Source organism: Ammospiza nelsoni, chromosome 2, assembly GCF_027579445.1.
Source record: "Ammospiza nelsoni isolate bAmmNel1 chromosome 2, bAmmNel1.pri, whole genome shotgun sequence".
Lineage (NCBI taxonomy): Eukaryota > Metazoa > Chordata > Aves > Passeriformes > Passerellidae > Ammospiza > Ammospiza nelsoni.
The window spans coordinates 115690269-115705486 of NC_080634.1; the positions used below are offsets into that span (position 1 = coordinate 115690269).

At 41.7% G+C, this 15218-nt stretch overlaps 1 protein-coding gene across 1 annotated transcript in view; it reads left to right on the forward strand.

Annotated features, from left to right (window-relative positions):
* The window catches only part of PRDM15 (PR/SET domain 15), a 35899-nt gene extending 21894 nt beyond the window's left edge, over nucleotides 1-14005 (forward strand). The window contains exons 15-25 of the mRNA XM_059466400.1: nucleotides 971-1102; nucleotides 1471-1605; nucleotides 3936-4099; nucleotides 4547-4626; nucleotides 5210-5329; nucleotides 6014-6145; nucleotides 6642-6725; nucleotides 6912-7087; nucleotides 8194-8274; nucleotides 8608-8820; nucleotides 9824-14005. Of these exons, the coding sequence (XP_059322383.1) occupies nucleotides 971-1102; nucleotides 1471-1605; nucleotides 3936-4099; nucleotides 4547-4626; nucleotides 5210-5329; nucleotides 6014-6145; nucleotides 6642-6725; nucleotides 6912-7087; nucleotides 8194-8274; nucleotides 8608-8820; nucleotides 9824-10306 (1800 nt within the window). The 3' untranslated portion in view covers nucleotides 10307-14005. The remainder of the gene's footprint in view (nucleotides 1-970; nucleotides 1103-1470; nucleotides 1606-3935; nucleotides 4100-4546; nucleotides 4627-5209; nucleotides 5330-6013; nucleotides 6146-6641; nucleotides 6726-6911; nucleotides 7088-8193; nucleotides 8275-8607; nucleotides 8821-9823) is intronic.
* The last annotated feature ends 1213 nt before the right edge of the window (nucleotides 14006-15218 follow it).

The window sequence follows — 15218 nt, forward strand, 5'->3', positions numbered from 1 at the left end:
ATGGATGGTGGGAGCTGTTAACACAGAGATGAGAGCAGACCTGAACTTCTTCAGGACACAACACAATGGAGAGTGTCACATGGCCACTGTGTGTGTCAGTGAAATCTCACGGCTTATGTTATTTAAAATGAAGTTTTTCTGACTGGTTATAAACAGCTGGAGTTGACATTGGGAATCCTTTTCCATGGGGAATAAAAGTGAATTCGTGGTGTAGTCATGGCATAGTTGCATTTGAATGTTCAACACTCATGATCATAAGTCACTGTTGTCACAAGGAGTGTGGGTTAACTTGTGATTTTATAAATGTTTAATGATTCATGGTGCAAAAGGCACCTAAGAACTCTTCAGCTGATCTGCAGACCTCTGATTTTGGTGCTTTGGATATGTTTCATACCAGTCAAGGTAGATTTTATGACTATATCTTTTTAGAGATAGATGGAACATTGGTGATTCAAAAGATGCTGTCTAAATATTTCAAATTCTACTCTGTGTAATTCTGCTGCAGCTTTTTTTTGGAAGTCCACTCCTGTTTTTCCTGGGGATTGGAGAACCTTGTTTTTTCCAGGAAACAAGGGGTAAAAAAAAACCCCAAACCACCTGCTTTTCCTGGTAATTTGAGGGGAAAACCGCCTGTTTTTCATGGGAATTGAGGAAAAACTGCCCCAAACTCGCCATTTTTCCTGGGAATTTGGGGGATCCCTCCCTCTAAACCCCTCCCATTGGGGGCTAGTTTCAAATGACAAATGGCTTGTTTCAGTCAGTTCCTTGGAACTCTGCCCCTGGATTTTGCCATGCCAGCAGTTCTGAGGCAGACTGCTAACAGGAGCTCCTGCATGTTTCTGGCCAGAAGGAATAAAAAAAGACAGTAAATGTGACAGTAAATGTGTTCTGTCACTGGATAGGTTTCAGAGAACTGTAGCCCTGCTGGATATGATCCAAAAATCCTTTCTTCCTTCTCTTTTCCTTTTAGGTATTTTCATGTAGGAGCAACATGAACAAACACCTTCTAACACATGGAGACAAGAAATACACCTGTGAGATCTGTGGACGGAAATTTTTCAGGGTGGATGTGCTGAGAGATCATATTCATGTCCATTTTAAGGTATTGTGTTAATAATCAGATTGTTTTGCCAACACTGATTTGTAAGGAATTAAATTGAAAGGGAATTATATCACTCCAGTGGTGCTGATAAAGATGCTTTTATTGATGTAATACTGTACCAGTTGAGTCTCTTTACATGAAAATTCCTTTTATATGTAGAAAAAATAATATTAGTTGTTTGAATAAGTTATTCCTTATATGGACAGAGAAACTCTGGATTGAATGAAACAAGAGGATATTTTAAATAAATAATATTACAGCAGTTAATGCAAAGCAGCTTGCATGGAAGCAAAAGGTGACCAGGCCTTACTTTTTGAAGAAGTTTAATAGATTAAAAACAAAATATTCTTTTCCTTTATTTTACACAGGACATAGCCCTAATGGATGATCACCAGAGGGAAGAGTTCATTGGTAAAATTGGAATCTCATCAGAGGAAAATGATGACAACTCTGATGAAAGTGCAGATTTAGAGCCTCACAAGTATAGCTGCAAAAGGTGCCAGGTAGCTTTAAATGCTTTCAAATTAACTTGTTTTGGGATGGGGGAGGGAGTGGGGGAATTTATAAATAATTCAGAATTTTAAATAACATTAAGAGCTCTCAAAGAGAAGGCAAGTTCTCAGGTCTGCTGTCTTCTGCAGTGCTGTTACCTCTGATCTGTGAACTGAGGCTATTCCATAAGAATTGAGGTACTGTCCAGCAAGGGGGGTGATAAACACTAAAAAAAGGAAAGACAGACGCATTCACTTTCTCCTGTGAGGCAGAAAACAAGCAAAACTGGAGGAAGGATCAATAAAGGAACACTCACATCTCAGACTGCCTTTCAGTTATGTGCAACTTTAAATGGTGGCAGCATTTCTGATTGATAGAGTCCACAAATTGATTAATTTTTATGAGATCAGAAGGTTCTTTAATGGATATCCAGTGTGGAGGAGTAAGATTGCTGCTTATATTCAGAGTGACTGCTTATTTTCACCCTGCTCCATTGCAAACAGGATGATGTTGGAAGTGCTGCTGGAATGTAATTCACTCAGTTGTCAGCTGAGAGGGGAAGACTTTTTAGACCTCTCACTGTGTGGCTTTTGCCATTTTCTAAAGAAATAATGGGTCCTTAAGGACTCTGTGCCCTCCCTGGGTGAGCACACTGTGCTGGGGCAGCTGGAGTGCAAAACCACTCAGTGAGAACAGCAAAACTGACTCAGGGACAGGGAATTTTTGGTTGTACAGCTACTGGAAATCAGTCTTACTTCACAGCCCACACTTAATGTGGTGAAAGTTCTTAATTTACCTTCATTTTAAGACCTGGAGATAATAATATTTCAGTTTTCTTCTCTGGGAGATGGTTTTCAGTGCAAACTGATTTTAACTTTGTGTCAGTAAACATGTGAAGTTGTGGTGTCACAGCAGTTCATCATGTTCTTGCTTTCACTGTGCTGATTTTCTTGCCTGACACTTCATGGGTACATAAACTATATAAAATTGGGTGCTTGGGTACATAAACTATATAAAAAGTGAGGGCAGTTGGGCCATTCAAATCAGAAAGATCTTTTGGGAAGTTGGGGTTTTTTCAGTGCTTTTGCAGGTGTTTGTGAAGTAAATAGTTGTGTAAGGGCACAGCTGTGGGAAATGGGATTTGATGTGAGGAGATGGGGACACTGAACAGCCAAAGGGAGAACAAATACAGATAACTCTTGGAGAAATCTCTTTTCTAAGCTCTTAAAACATCTGGTTTACTTGGTGTCAAAGTACATCTTCAGCAAGCTGTGCAGTGCTGTTAGAAATGCCCTGACTAGTTCCAGAATTGCAGCAAAAGACCATGTCAGTATGGCACTTCACCCTGGCATGCTGGAGCACATCTGGATGTGCACATCTGGAGCTCAGTAGTGCAGCACCTGTCTGTTGTAGCTCCAGGAGCTGAGCCAGAGTCACTGCCCTGCAGTGCCTGGAGATTCCAGCCCTTCAGGAGCTGCTGCCAAAGCTGCTGGTGCAGGAGCTCACCATGGCCCCAGAGCCCAGCAGGCATTTCCTCCATCTCTGGTGTCCTCACTCTGCAGAATCACAGAATAATCTGAGCTGGAAGGGACCCTCAGGGCTCACTGAGTGCAGCTCCTGGCTCTGTGCAGCCCCTGCAGTCCCACATGTGCCTGAGAGCATTGTCCAAACACTCCTGAGCTCTGTCTCGCTGCAGTGACCAGAACCTGGGGAGCCTGCTCAGTGCCCAACCATCTTCTGAGGGAGAAACCTTTGCCTAATACCCAACCTAAACCTGCCCTGACACAACTTCAGGCCATTTCCCCAAGTTCTGTCAGTGTCACCACAGAGCACAGATCAGTGCCTCCCCCTCACAAAAAGTTGTGACTGCAGTGAAGTCACCCCTCAGTCTCTTCTTCAGGCTGAACAGACCAAGTGCCCTCAGTGGCTCTCCCAAAGCTTCCCCTGCAGACCCTTCACCATCTCTGTAGCTCTCTGGACATTCTCCAGTAGTTTAATATCATCCCTGTACTGTGGTGACCAAAACTGCTCACTGTAGTCAAGGTGAGCTGGTGGAGGTTAAACCTGGCTGTTCCTCAGTGCACAAACAACTCAAGGTCCTTTTATTGTGCAGAAGTGGAGACACCATCTCCATCCAGAGAAATTGAGTGAATTGATGTCCTGTAGCAGCATGCTTGTAATATCCAAAGAATTTGAGGCCTAAACCCAGCTGCCACAGGTTTTTCATCCAGTGGCACACAAGATTTTAGTGCGACACAGGATATTTATGTCTGCTCAATGTTACTTGCTTGTGCCCAAGGACTTTTTTTCCCCTTGCATTCACTATTGGTTCATTCCCCAGCTGACCTTTGGCAGAGGGAAGGAGTACCTGAAGCACATCATGGACGTGCACAAGGAGAAGGGTTATGGCTGCAGCATCTGTAACCGGCGCTTCGCCCTCAAGGCCACGTACCACGCGCACATGGTCATCCACAGGGAGAACCTGCCCGACCCCAATGTGCAAAAGTAAGGCTTGTTCCACTGAGGAGAGCTGCCTGCTTGCAGTTCTAATGGTTCTGCCACCTGGGGTGCTCTTAGGGAATTTGGCTGGGCTAAAATAACTGTGAAATTTGGGTTAAAATGTTTTATTATGAGCTTGAAATGTGTGTAGCTGGTGGTTGGCTTCACAAGGGTTGATGAGTCAGCAGCCTCCCAGTTTGGGCTTTGCAAAGTGTAAATCAGTGATTTTAATAAATGGTTTTGGAAAAAAATTGTGTGTATAGCAATGCCAGACTGCTCCAAGCTTGCAGTCAGCTTGGGGGTTTCTTAAGGCTCATGTAGAAAAACTTGTGCTTCAAGGAACTTTTGGAGTAATTAATATTAGCAAATTGAAATACACTTAGTGACAGAGATGCCTGAGAATCACCTCTGCCTCAAGAGAAGAATCACAGTTTTTGGTCTCTTTGGTTTCAGATACATCCATCCATGTGAAATCTGTGGTAGGATTTTTAACAGTATAGGAAATCTGGAAAGACATAAGCTAATACATACAGGTAAAAATGTTGTTTCTTTATAATTATCAATACCAAAGAGAAATTTCTGTTGCCCGTGCCTGCCTTTTTTTTTTTTTTTTGATAGAGGATTTTCACTCTATGTTACAACAAGACAAATATAAGATTTATTCTTTTAGAGTAAACCAGTTTTCTAAAGCAGGGAATATTAATGAAGAGATTTGATCTGGACACACAATCCAAATTCCTAGTTAATGTGTTTGCAGGATTCACCTAATTCTGTATTCTGTTCTTCCCCAAATTCTTCTCCATGCCACCTTCTCACCATTACACAGGCTGAAACCTGCTATTGCAAAATCATTTTTAACAGCTCATTACTATTTCATGCTATTCAGTCTTCTCCTACCTCAGGCTTTATCTGTTTTTTCTCACACAAAAAGTCAGCTTTTCTCTGGTCTTCAAAGTCTTCTAATTTAATTTGGGCCACAATATCCATGAAAGGTGTGCTTGTCAGCATAGGTGGACTGTTGCCCTCTAATTCACCACTTTAATTAGTTTTTAGGAGATGCACATTACTCATTGACATTTTTTTTTGTTTATGTTGTCTTTTAAATTTATTTTCAAGGTGTAAAAAGTCATGCTTGTGAGCAATGTGGCAAATCATTTGCTAGAAAAGACATGTTAAAAGAACATATGCGAGTCCATGATAATATCCGAGAATACTTGTGTGCAGAGTGTGGCAAAGGTATGTCTGCTGCCTTGTTTTCCATTCATTGTGATACTGAGTAGCAGGTGAATATCTGAATTAAAACAACTGCCATGCTGAGAGTAATGCCAGTGCTGTAAATCCTGCATTTTTCAGAGGTAGAAAATGTATTAATCAAGAGAATTGTTGTTACACAAGCTGCCCTAATTTTGTACAGTTTGGTTTCATGGGCTATAACATAACACTGATTTTAGTAGCATTTGTTTCTGTCAAGTTGAGGAATGCCTGATTTGCAGCACAAAAGGAAATGTAAGTTGATCTTTTCATTATAGGCTTTTTACAGGCTTAAAAAATAATTTTTCTCTGTAAGAGCCTTAAGAGTCAAAGTCACTTTGACTTTTTTAATTTCTCATGTTACAACTTGAACAAATCTGAGCTGGTATTTTAGTAAAAGACAGTAGTAAGTCTGACACCTCTAAGGATGTTTTATCTTTGCTTGTCCCTACCGTTTCTCTATCAGTGATTACTCAGATGTTTTCCAGAGCTTTTTTCCTGGAATTAAAATAATAATGATGAAGTGCATTGCTACATTAACAATTAAAAATATGCAACTGTGGACTTGCAGCAAATATAAAATAGAGCTGTTGGTTAACACCATGAGCCTGATTTCTCCCCTGAAGGTGGGAGTGATGGACTAAGTGTCCTGTGCCTTCTGCCTGACAGGAATGAAGACAAAACATGCCCTTCGTCACCACATGAAGCTGCACAAGGGGATTAAGGAGTACGAGTGCAAGGAATGTCACAGAAAATTTGCACAGAAAGTCAACATGCTGAAGCATTACAAGAGACACACAGGTGAGGGCTCCAGAGATGGACAAAAGTTGCACTGAATCAGTTAAATCTTTCCCAAGAGAATTCTTACCTAGAGCAGTCAAACAGTATGACAAGAACAGATAAAATGTGCATGTTCTGCTCTTTGAAAAGTGAGGTTTTGTCCTGTCCTCAGCCAGGACCCCTTGTTCTACAAATAAATGCAGATTAGTTGGTATCACGTTCTGCTTTTTTTAAAGGTTCTTGGTCTAGGGTAACTCTACAGTGTTGGGGTTTTAAATTAGTGCTCAAGTTGTGATTTCCCAAAACATAATTCTACTTCCCACATCAGTTTCTCTGATATTTATTTTCTGCTGGATATAGTGGAATGGTTTAGCTAAAAATAGCTGGTGAAGGTAGGCTTCTGCCTTTTTTTTTTGTCTGTGATTTTCATTTTTTTAATGTCACTAATAAAAAACTCAGAATTGTCCCAGATTCCTTCAGGCTGCTTTCACAGGTGCCAAATGTGCTTTCCATGCAGGAATCAAAGATTTCATGTGTGAGCTCTGTGGCAAGACATTCAGCGAGAGAAACACAATGGAGACTCACAAGTTGATTCATACAGGTAAACCCTCTAAAAAGCAGTATCCAACAAAAATACCTCCATTTTGCTCCTTAATTTTGATTTAGACTGGCCAGTCTTGGAACTAACATTGCACATCCTGTTACCAAACATCAATTATTGCTCTCATTGAGGTGTTGGCAATCTGGTGCTCATCCATTGGGTTTCCTTCCTTCCCTCTGCCACCAGTAGGAAAACAGTGGACGTGTTCAGTGTGTGACAAGAAGTATGTCACTGATTACATGCTGCAGAAGCACATCCAGCTCACCCATGACAAGGTGGAAGCCCAGAGCTGTCAGCTGTGTGGCACAAAGGTTTCCACCAGGGCGTCCATGAGTCGACACATGAGGCGTAAACACCCAGAGGTGAGTGAGTTTGAGTGCTGGATTGTGGAATTTTTAAATTCTTTTTTTTTTTTTTTAATGTTTATGGCCTTTGGTGGCTTGAAAGGAATTACTGTCTTTCCCTCTTTTTTTTTTTTTTCTGTTCTTTTGGGCCCAATTTTAAGTAGTATCTATCAAACATGGACTTAACTGAATGAGCCATTTCACTATCTGATTCTCAGTCCCTGAAAATGAAGGTCTGATTATTTAAATCTCTTTTCTTTTTCTACCCCAGCTTAAATGTATGTTTTTTCATGTTTTGTCTCCATCCATTAGGGAGTATAATGGATTCTTTTTTCCCCATTGTGTTCTGTGTATTCAGAAGTGATCTGAAAGAAGTGGTGAATAGAGAGGTGATGGCAGCATCTGCTGATGATGCAAAATTATTTTCAGTATTAAAGATGAATGCTGGCTGGAGAGAATGTGGATTAGAGGGATGTTTTGTCTGACCCCAGCAGGGTTTTTTCTGAGTTCTAAATATTGTGTTTCTCCTCAGCATTTCCTGTTTAGGTTTGATTAAGGCCTGTCTGTTCCCTTTGAGGCTTTTTAAAATTTTTTTTAACTACCAATTTTTCATTAGTATTGCTTTGCTGTTTTATCATGATGACTATGAAGGAAGTCAACAAAATGCTTTGTTTATTGATTTGGGGATTTAAAATGCAGCTACATATCTGAAATCCAGGGGACAATTTGTCTCCATTCTTTGATGAGCTGAGATGTGTAGATTCATCTGAAAATAATGAAATAGGACACAGTTGATAGGTTTATAAATTGAAATGCTAACAAATTATTTCTTTTTTTCCAAACATGTTGAAATTCATCACGTCCCAGAGGGTTATGTTCTGTCTAGAATATGAAAATGGACATGTTCTTTTACTGTGTTTAAATTTTGCTGGATTTCAGCAAGAGGGAAAAGGTGATATGACAAAAGGTTATTTTAAAAAGCCACACTTAACTCTCTGTATTAAATACTACATGTAAAGTGTTAAGATTGCATCACTTTTGCTCGGTGATAGGGTTTATCAGGGAAATGCTGTGCTGTTTGACTGTGCTTTGCAGTGCTGCAGCTGACACTTCTCTGTGTTCAGATTCTTTCAGTGAGGATTGATGATTTAGAGCCACTGCCAGAGACAACCACCATTGATGCCTCTTCAATTGGGATTGTTCAGGTGAGCTCCAGGCCTGCTGCAGGGGGAGTGGGACAGCACTTTGTGGGTACAGAACACAGCTGGGTGTGGGCTGATGGGTGAGGAATGTGCTTTTTTAGAGAGTCAGCCCCAGTGGAACATGTCCAAGCAGCCACAAGCTGCTGATCTGCTTGGTTGTATAACAGGCAGAACATAATTACAGGGTGAGGTCTCAATCCCTGGAGTCAGGATTTTGCTAAAGTTTGTTTCTTTGCTTGAGAACTGACAGTAAACCAGCTTCAGGTGATTGTCTCTTACTTGGAACCTCACTAAGCAAAAAGACTTGATGTTTTGTTTGGAAATGTGTTCCTGCAGCCGGAATTGGCCTTGGAACAGGGTGAACTACCAGAAGGGAAGCAGCATGTAAAAGCTCCTAAAAGTGGCCAGAAAAGAAAACAAAAGTCAGGTGAGGAGGAGGAAGCTCAAGTGCCTGAGGACCCTGCCTTCAGTGAATACACAGAGAAGGAAGGTGAATTCACAGGGAATGTTGGAGATGAAACCAATTCAGCTGTGCAGAGCATCCAGCAGGTGAGCTGCAGCAGGAGGGTGATGGGTGCCATTGCTTAGAGGGATAACACTTCTTTTGATTAAAAAAACATCACAACAGAGTGGTTGGAACATTTGGAGCTGATTGGATAAATTGTGGTAACACAAAGATGTGTTTAAAAACCCAAGAAATTGGACCAATAAGCTCCTCATGTTTGTTTCATTCCCTCTTGTGTTGGCATCAGTTTGTTTGCTGAAGATATCACTGGCTGAAGCTGGGATTAAAAGAGTGAAAGTTAATTTGTCTGTTTGTTCTGAATGTTCCATATCCCTCTCTCCCATCACCATCTTACTTGTACACTTGGAAGTTGCTACATTCCAAATTTCCTACTTTCCCATCTGTGTGTGGCTTCTCTTGCTGGCACCATGTGAGCCCACCAGCACTTCCCTGGTGCTCACTCAGAATCTGAGTGATCAGGTCACTGAGGCTGAGGTCACCTCTGTGTTTCTCCTCAGGTGGTGGTGACCTTTGTGTTTCTCCTCAGGTGGTGGTGGTGACCCTCAGTGACCTTTGTGTTTCTCCTCAGTTGGTGGTGACCTTTCTGTTTCTCCTTAGGTAGTGGTGATCCTCAGTGACCTTTGTGTTTCTCCTCAGGTGGCAGTGACTCTCAGTGACATTTGTGTTTCTCCTCAGTTGGTGCTGACCCTCAGTGTCCTTTGTGTTTCTCCTCAGGTGGCGGTGACTCTCAGTGACCTTTGTGTTTCTCCTTAGGTAGTGGTGACCCTCAGTGATTTTTCTGTTTCTCCTCAGGTTGTGGTGACCCTCAGTGATCTTTGTGTTTCTCCTTAGGTAGTGGTGACCCTCAGTGACCTCTGTGTTTCTCCTCAGGTGGTGGTGACCCTCAGTGATTTTTCTGTTTCTCCTCAGGTTGTGGTGACCCTCAGTGATCTTTGTGTTTCTCCTTAGGTAGTGGTGACCCTCAGTGACCTCTGTGTTTCTCCTCTGGTGATGGTGACGCTCAGTGATCTTTCTGTTTCTCCTCAGGTTGTGGTGACGCTCAGCGACCCGAACGTCTCAGCGCCCTCCAGCTCGGTGGGACTCACCAACATCACCGTGACCCCCATCACCACGGCAGCTGGCACCCAGTTCACCAACCTGCAGCCCGTGGCCGTGGGCCACTTGTGTCCCCCCGAGAGGCAGCTGCAGCTGGACAGCTCCATCCTCACCGTCACCTTCGACACCGTCAGCGGCTCGGCCGTGCTGCACAACCGCCAGAGCGACATTCAGCTCCCGCCGCAGCCCGAGGCTCCCAACCCCCAGTCCGTGGCCCATTTCATAAACCTGACCACCCTGGTGAACTCCATTGCCCCCCTGGGGACCCCCCAGATGACAGAACAGCACCCCCTGAGCTGGAGGTCGGTGCCTCAGACTGATGTGCTGCAGCCCCCGGCGCCGGCCGCGCCGCAGCAGCCGGGCCAGCAGCCCGTCCAGACAGAGCAGCAGCAGCAGCAGATGTACAGCTACTAATTTATACTTGGCCATGGACAGTACTCAAAGACACAGAAAAACACACTGACCTTTGGAAAATTTCTACTAGGATTGTTTGCTGGATACCAAACAGAGATGGGAATTGAATTTCGTTGTTTATACAATGAAATTTAGGCTGAAATTGGCAGATCACCCTGCAACACCCCGGTCTGAGGTTCTCTAGACCTTGCACTGTCTTAAAAAATAACAGAAAGGGGAAAAAAATTCTCACCACAAATTTAGCACCCCCTTGCAGTTGTGCACTAAGATTGAGATTTGGCAGGTGCATCATCACACACCTTAACCAAAGCAGGGAAATCCTAAATTTTGCAGCACTTGTGATGTACAAAAACCCTTTCAGCCATACCATGTCACTTCTTTCCAAGTCTGGAAATGGCACCTGAAGATCTGTTCACAGTGGGTGGAAGGTCCTTGTGGTCAGCTGGTAGAGACTGAAATGTGAAGACACAAAGGGGCAAAACAGGAATTGTCTTTGTTTCTTATCTTCTTTAGGTCTTGTATCTAACAACATCAGTAAAGTAGGTGGAATTTGGGGTTTTGGGGTGGGCATGAGAGTGGTGTGGAAGAAAATATTACCAATTATTTCCATTTTAGTCATGGGAAAAACCCTGTACACATCAGGCAGTGATAGTGCTACTTGAGCCAGAGAGCTAATCCTGAAGCAAATTTTTATGGTCTTCTAGTCAAGTTTCAGTCAAGCCAATTACAAACTGAAAGAAGAATGTGATACAGTTTTATGTAATTTTTAAAACCTCCTCTTTCAATCTTGCATTTAGCTAATAGCCCTGAAGAGCAATCAATCCCCTTTGATGAAATTCAGGATGTGAATTTTTTTCAATTAGACTTATTTCATCCTGTAATAAACATTTGAGAAAGCATTCTTTTTATATATATATACATATATATATATATATAGCCTTTGTATTTTACTGTGTGTTTCTGGTGAGTATTTGTGTGGAAAACACTGTTACCAACACAATTCATGAATTATTTCATCCCCATATCGCTGCTTCTCACAGGAAAAAAAAAAAAAGGATTCTGTTCCGTCTGTTCCCAAAATTTATTTCCAAAGTTCACAGCCACACACAAGGTTGTGTGAAGTGCAAGAAAAAGAAAAAGGAATGTCTGAAGCATATTCTGTGTCCTGCCACATGGAGTCAGTGTGCCCCAGTGTATAAAGGGTGAGGTTTGCATCACTGCTGGGGATGCAAATCCTGGGCTGGGTCAGAGCCCCTTCACTGCATTCTCCATCCATGGATGTGCAGTCTGGACTTTTGCATGTCAAGAAGATAGTGCTATTCCCACAGGGAAAATGTATATATATATATATATATATATATATATATATATATATATAAAATGTTGTTGCTTGAAATCCTAAAGGGCAAACCCTGCTGTGGCTGAGGAACAAGGTCCTTTGGGGCAGCAGACTGAGCCACAGAACTCTGCTGAAGGGTTTTATTTTTCCCTGAGGATAAAGCAGCTGCTGTGTCTGACAGTGAGGATGGGTTGGTGGTTGTAAAAATCCTGTCTGTGCTTATTGTATTTATGAAAAATTCTATGTTTTAGCAGAAATATGAGTAGGAACGACTTCAGCTTTGAAAGTCTCTATTAACATGGACTGCTTGACCCTTAAAGGTTGCCTTACAATCTCTACAACAAATTCTCCCAAAGTATAAATGTCTGGATATTAAAATTAACCTCCAGTGCTTTTCTTGGTGCCATGGCTGTGTCCAGAGGCTTGGGCTTTGTGTAAAGCTGCAGGACAGAGGTAGCAAAGGGATTTCTGGTGACAGAATTTGTGTGTCAGAGGAGCAGAAGTACTTTTAATTAAATGTCAACAGGTCTATAAAATACCTGCATGGGAGGGAGCAGTATTTGATGGGACAAGGATGCAGATGAAAAAGACAGGTACCTTCTAGCAGTGTGGGAGAAAGAATTTTTCATTCCCTGCTCACTTCTGTCTTCCTAAGGCACTTCTCACACAAATACTGTGAGATCCTGTAATTTTTTAGCCTCCCAATATCCTGACAACAGTTCCTGGATTCTTTCACCACTGGCTTGAGCTAGTTCAGTTTCTCCTCAGCTGTCCTTCCCACAAATGCTTCTGTTTCACACCAAACCAATGGGCAAGAGGAAGCCAGGTTTTATTATGAAATATATTTTTTATGTACTTGAAACTTCTTTTTCCCCCTGTGTTTGCCTAATTGATAAAGGCACATTATCTTTTGTCAGGTGGAAAAAGGGGAAAAAAGGGGAGAGAAGCAAATTCTGTGATTGTGTGAAATGGAGAACTCATATGATTCTGTGAGATAGAACTCCTGTTACTGCAACACTTGAGTTGTTGTGGTAATACAGAATTTTTACACAATCAAAGCTTTTTTGAGACACATGTAAATGGTGATTAGGATTTTAATTGGGGAGGAAGAGGTTTTTTACCTTATCAGAGTCCATCTTCTCTATGTTGATACTACTGACAGTGGCATTTGTGCTGCATTTAATCTACCTGCATCATTTTAACACATAATTTCCTGCTTGATAAAAGTAGCACTCAAAGGAAATCAAGCTTTAGAGACCTCTCTGGCTTCACAAAATCTCTATCCTACTGTAATCCCCTGGTTTTCTGTGCTCTTCTGGGGTTTGGCATCCCTCCCATGCTAGCTGGCCTCAGTACCCTCATCCAGGCAATGGGATCTTCCCTTTCTGGCAGTGGTTGATTCCAGGTGGTTTTAGAAGGAATGGTCCCACAGGAAGTGCTTGCATGCTGGATTTCACATAGAAATGTCCCTCTTCAATCTCTCAGAATCCCCAAAATCATAGAATAGCCCAGGCTGGAAGGCACCTCAAAAGATGATTGATCTGGTGCAGCCTTTTTCTGGGAAAGGGGAGCACAGGTGAGGTGACAGAATCATAAAATCATCATTAACCTGTCTAATTGCATCTTTTAAACCTCCAGTGACACAACTCTGGGAAGGTTGTTCCAGTGGCTGATTGTTTTTCCTGTAAAAATTACCTTAAATAATGTTCAGGAGAGGAAAATAAAACCACTGGAAAGGCTTAGAGTAGAAAACTCTAAATATTATCTTCCCAGAGCTCTCCTTTGAGCCAGGATTGTGAGTTTCTCCACAGCCCTTGCTGTGGTGCCTCATCATCATCTCCCAGCATGATTTTATTATCATTCCTGTTATTAACATCCATATGAGAAAATAACTGTATCTTGGGCGTGCTGCACCGTGGAAAAAAAAATCCAGAACAAATTATTCTGTTTGCTTTTTGTTTCAAATGGTTTTGTTTGGAGATGTTGGAAATTGCTGCCTTTTCAGACAGAGCTTCCCTTGGACAAGCAGTGACTGCTCTCCCAACTAAGCCTTTTCCAGGTGAATACCAAAGTTGTACTGATGCTGTTTTCAAGCTGCACAAGAAATAAAACCACTCCACAAGGGATGTGCAATCTAAATTTCCTCTGCCAATTTGTTCTCTGCCTTTTCAGCTGTAGGATGTGAAGGCTTTCTTGTTTTGCATAACAGCTGTTCAGTCACAAACTGGAATTACTTTGAGCCAAAGGAGTGATGTTGTGTGGTGTTCTGTGTATTGTCATTGTTTATTGCTAAAATTATTTAATTGAATGCTGTCTGTGGCACACTGGGCTCTGAAGTAAAGGAGCATCAAGGTACAGAATCCTTTCTCTGCCAGTGTTATTCTTTACTGTTCCTTAATTAAGATACCAAACATTTTTTTTTCCTTCAAATCTCTTAGATTTGCCCCAAAAGCAAATAAGATTAACTCTCATCCCATGAAACTTTGTGCATCCCAAATTAGAGAAACACAGGGTAGCATTCTAAAATATTTATTCTGTAGCTTGTTATTGGTAATAAGAAAGCAAAAGAGATTGAATCTTTCATGGTTTCTGTGCTGAGTTCTCAGGAGAATCACTTGACTGTATCAAGTGTTACTATGCTTTAGAAAACTAATTTTTTCTTTAACTGTGAAAAGTGAGTATTTTTGCAGAAACCCACCAGCCAGTCTCCTGCCAGTCTAACCAGCCACATTTCTGTAGTCTTTTATTGTTCCAGAGATTGCCTGAAGTTAACATCCAGGTAACAGCTGGATTTATTTCAAGAACTGAATTCCCTGCCAGGTTGTCAGGGATTTGTTCTGCATACACAAAGATGTCTCAATTTGTCATCTGGAAAAGCAGGAATGGAATAAACACCACACATCCAAGTGACAGGCATATTCAAACTCTAGGTACCCCATGCAAATATTCACAAATACCTTTGTGAAATCTTGGCCAGTGATGAGATTTCCTTGGTGCTGTTTACAGTAATAATAATGTCCCTCCTGATTCCTTTTGGCCTGACATTTATTATTGATTTGGTTGTAAACCAAATGTTTACATTTGGAAACTTTTTGTAACTCTTTAACCTTTGTATTCTTGGCTCTCTCATGGTTGGAACTCATCTGTAAAACGAGATGGACATTGGAGGAGGATCTGCTCATCCTCACTCTGCACAGCAAAGCTCTGCTTGAAAAGCACTTTTGGAGACAAACATGCAGCCAAATTATTTGAATCTCTAAAATTATCAAGGTTTCTTTCCAAATAGGGGCTTTTGCCTTACAGCAAACCCAAAGTCTCATGGTGGTAGCAGGATAAAGGAAAAAAATATTTCTATCATGTTTCTCATCAATTTGAGTTTTGATTTTGCAGTGTTCATGGCAGGAAGCTGCTAAAAAGTCAGTGCAGCCATGGCTGGAAAGGATGTTTCTTGTCCTAGGATGCTGTGAGAAAGCTTTTCTGGATTTATTGTCCCTCCTGGGTGCTGCAGGGCTGTTCTGCATCTGTACTGCTGCCATCTCACTTCAGACAGGATTCTGCAGTGGAATCTTAAAT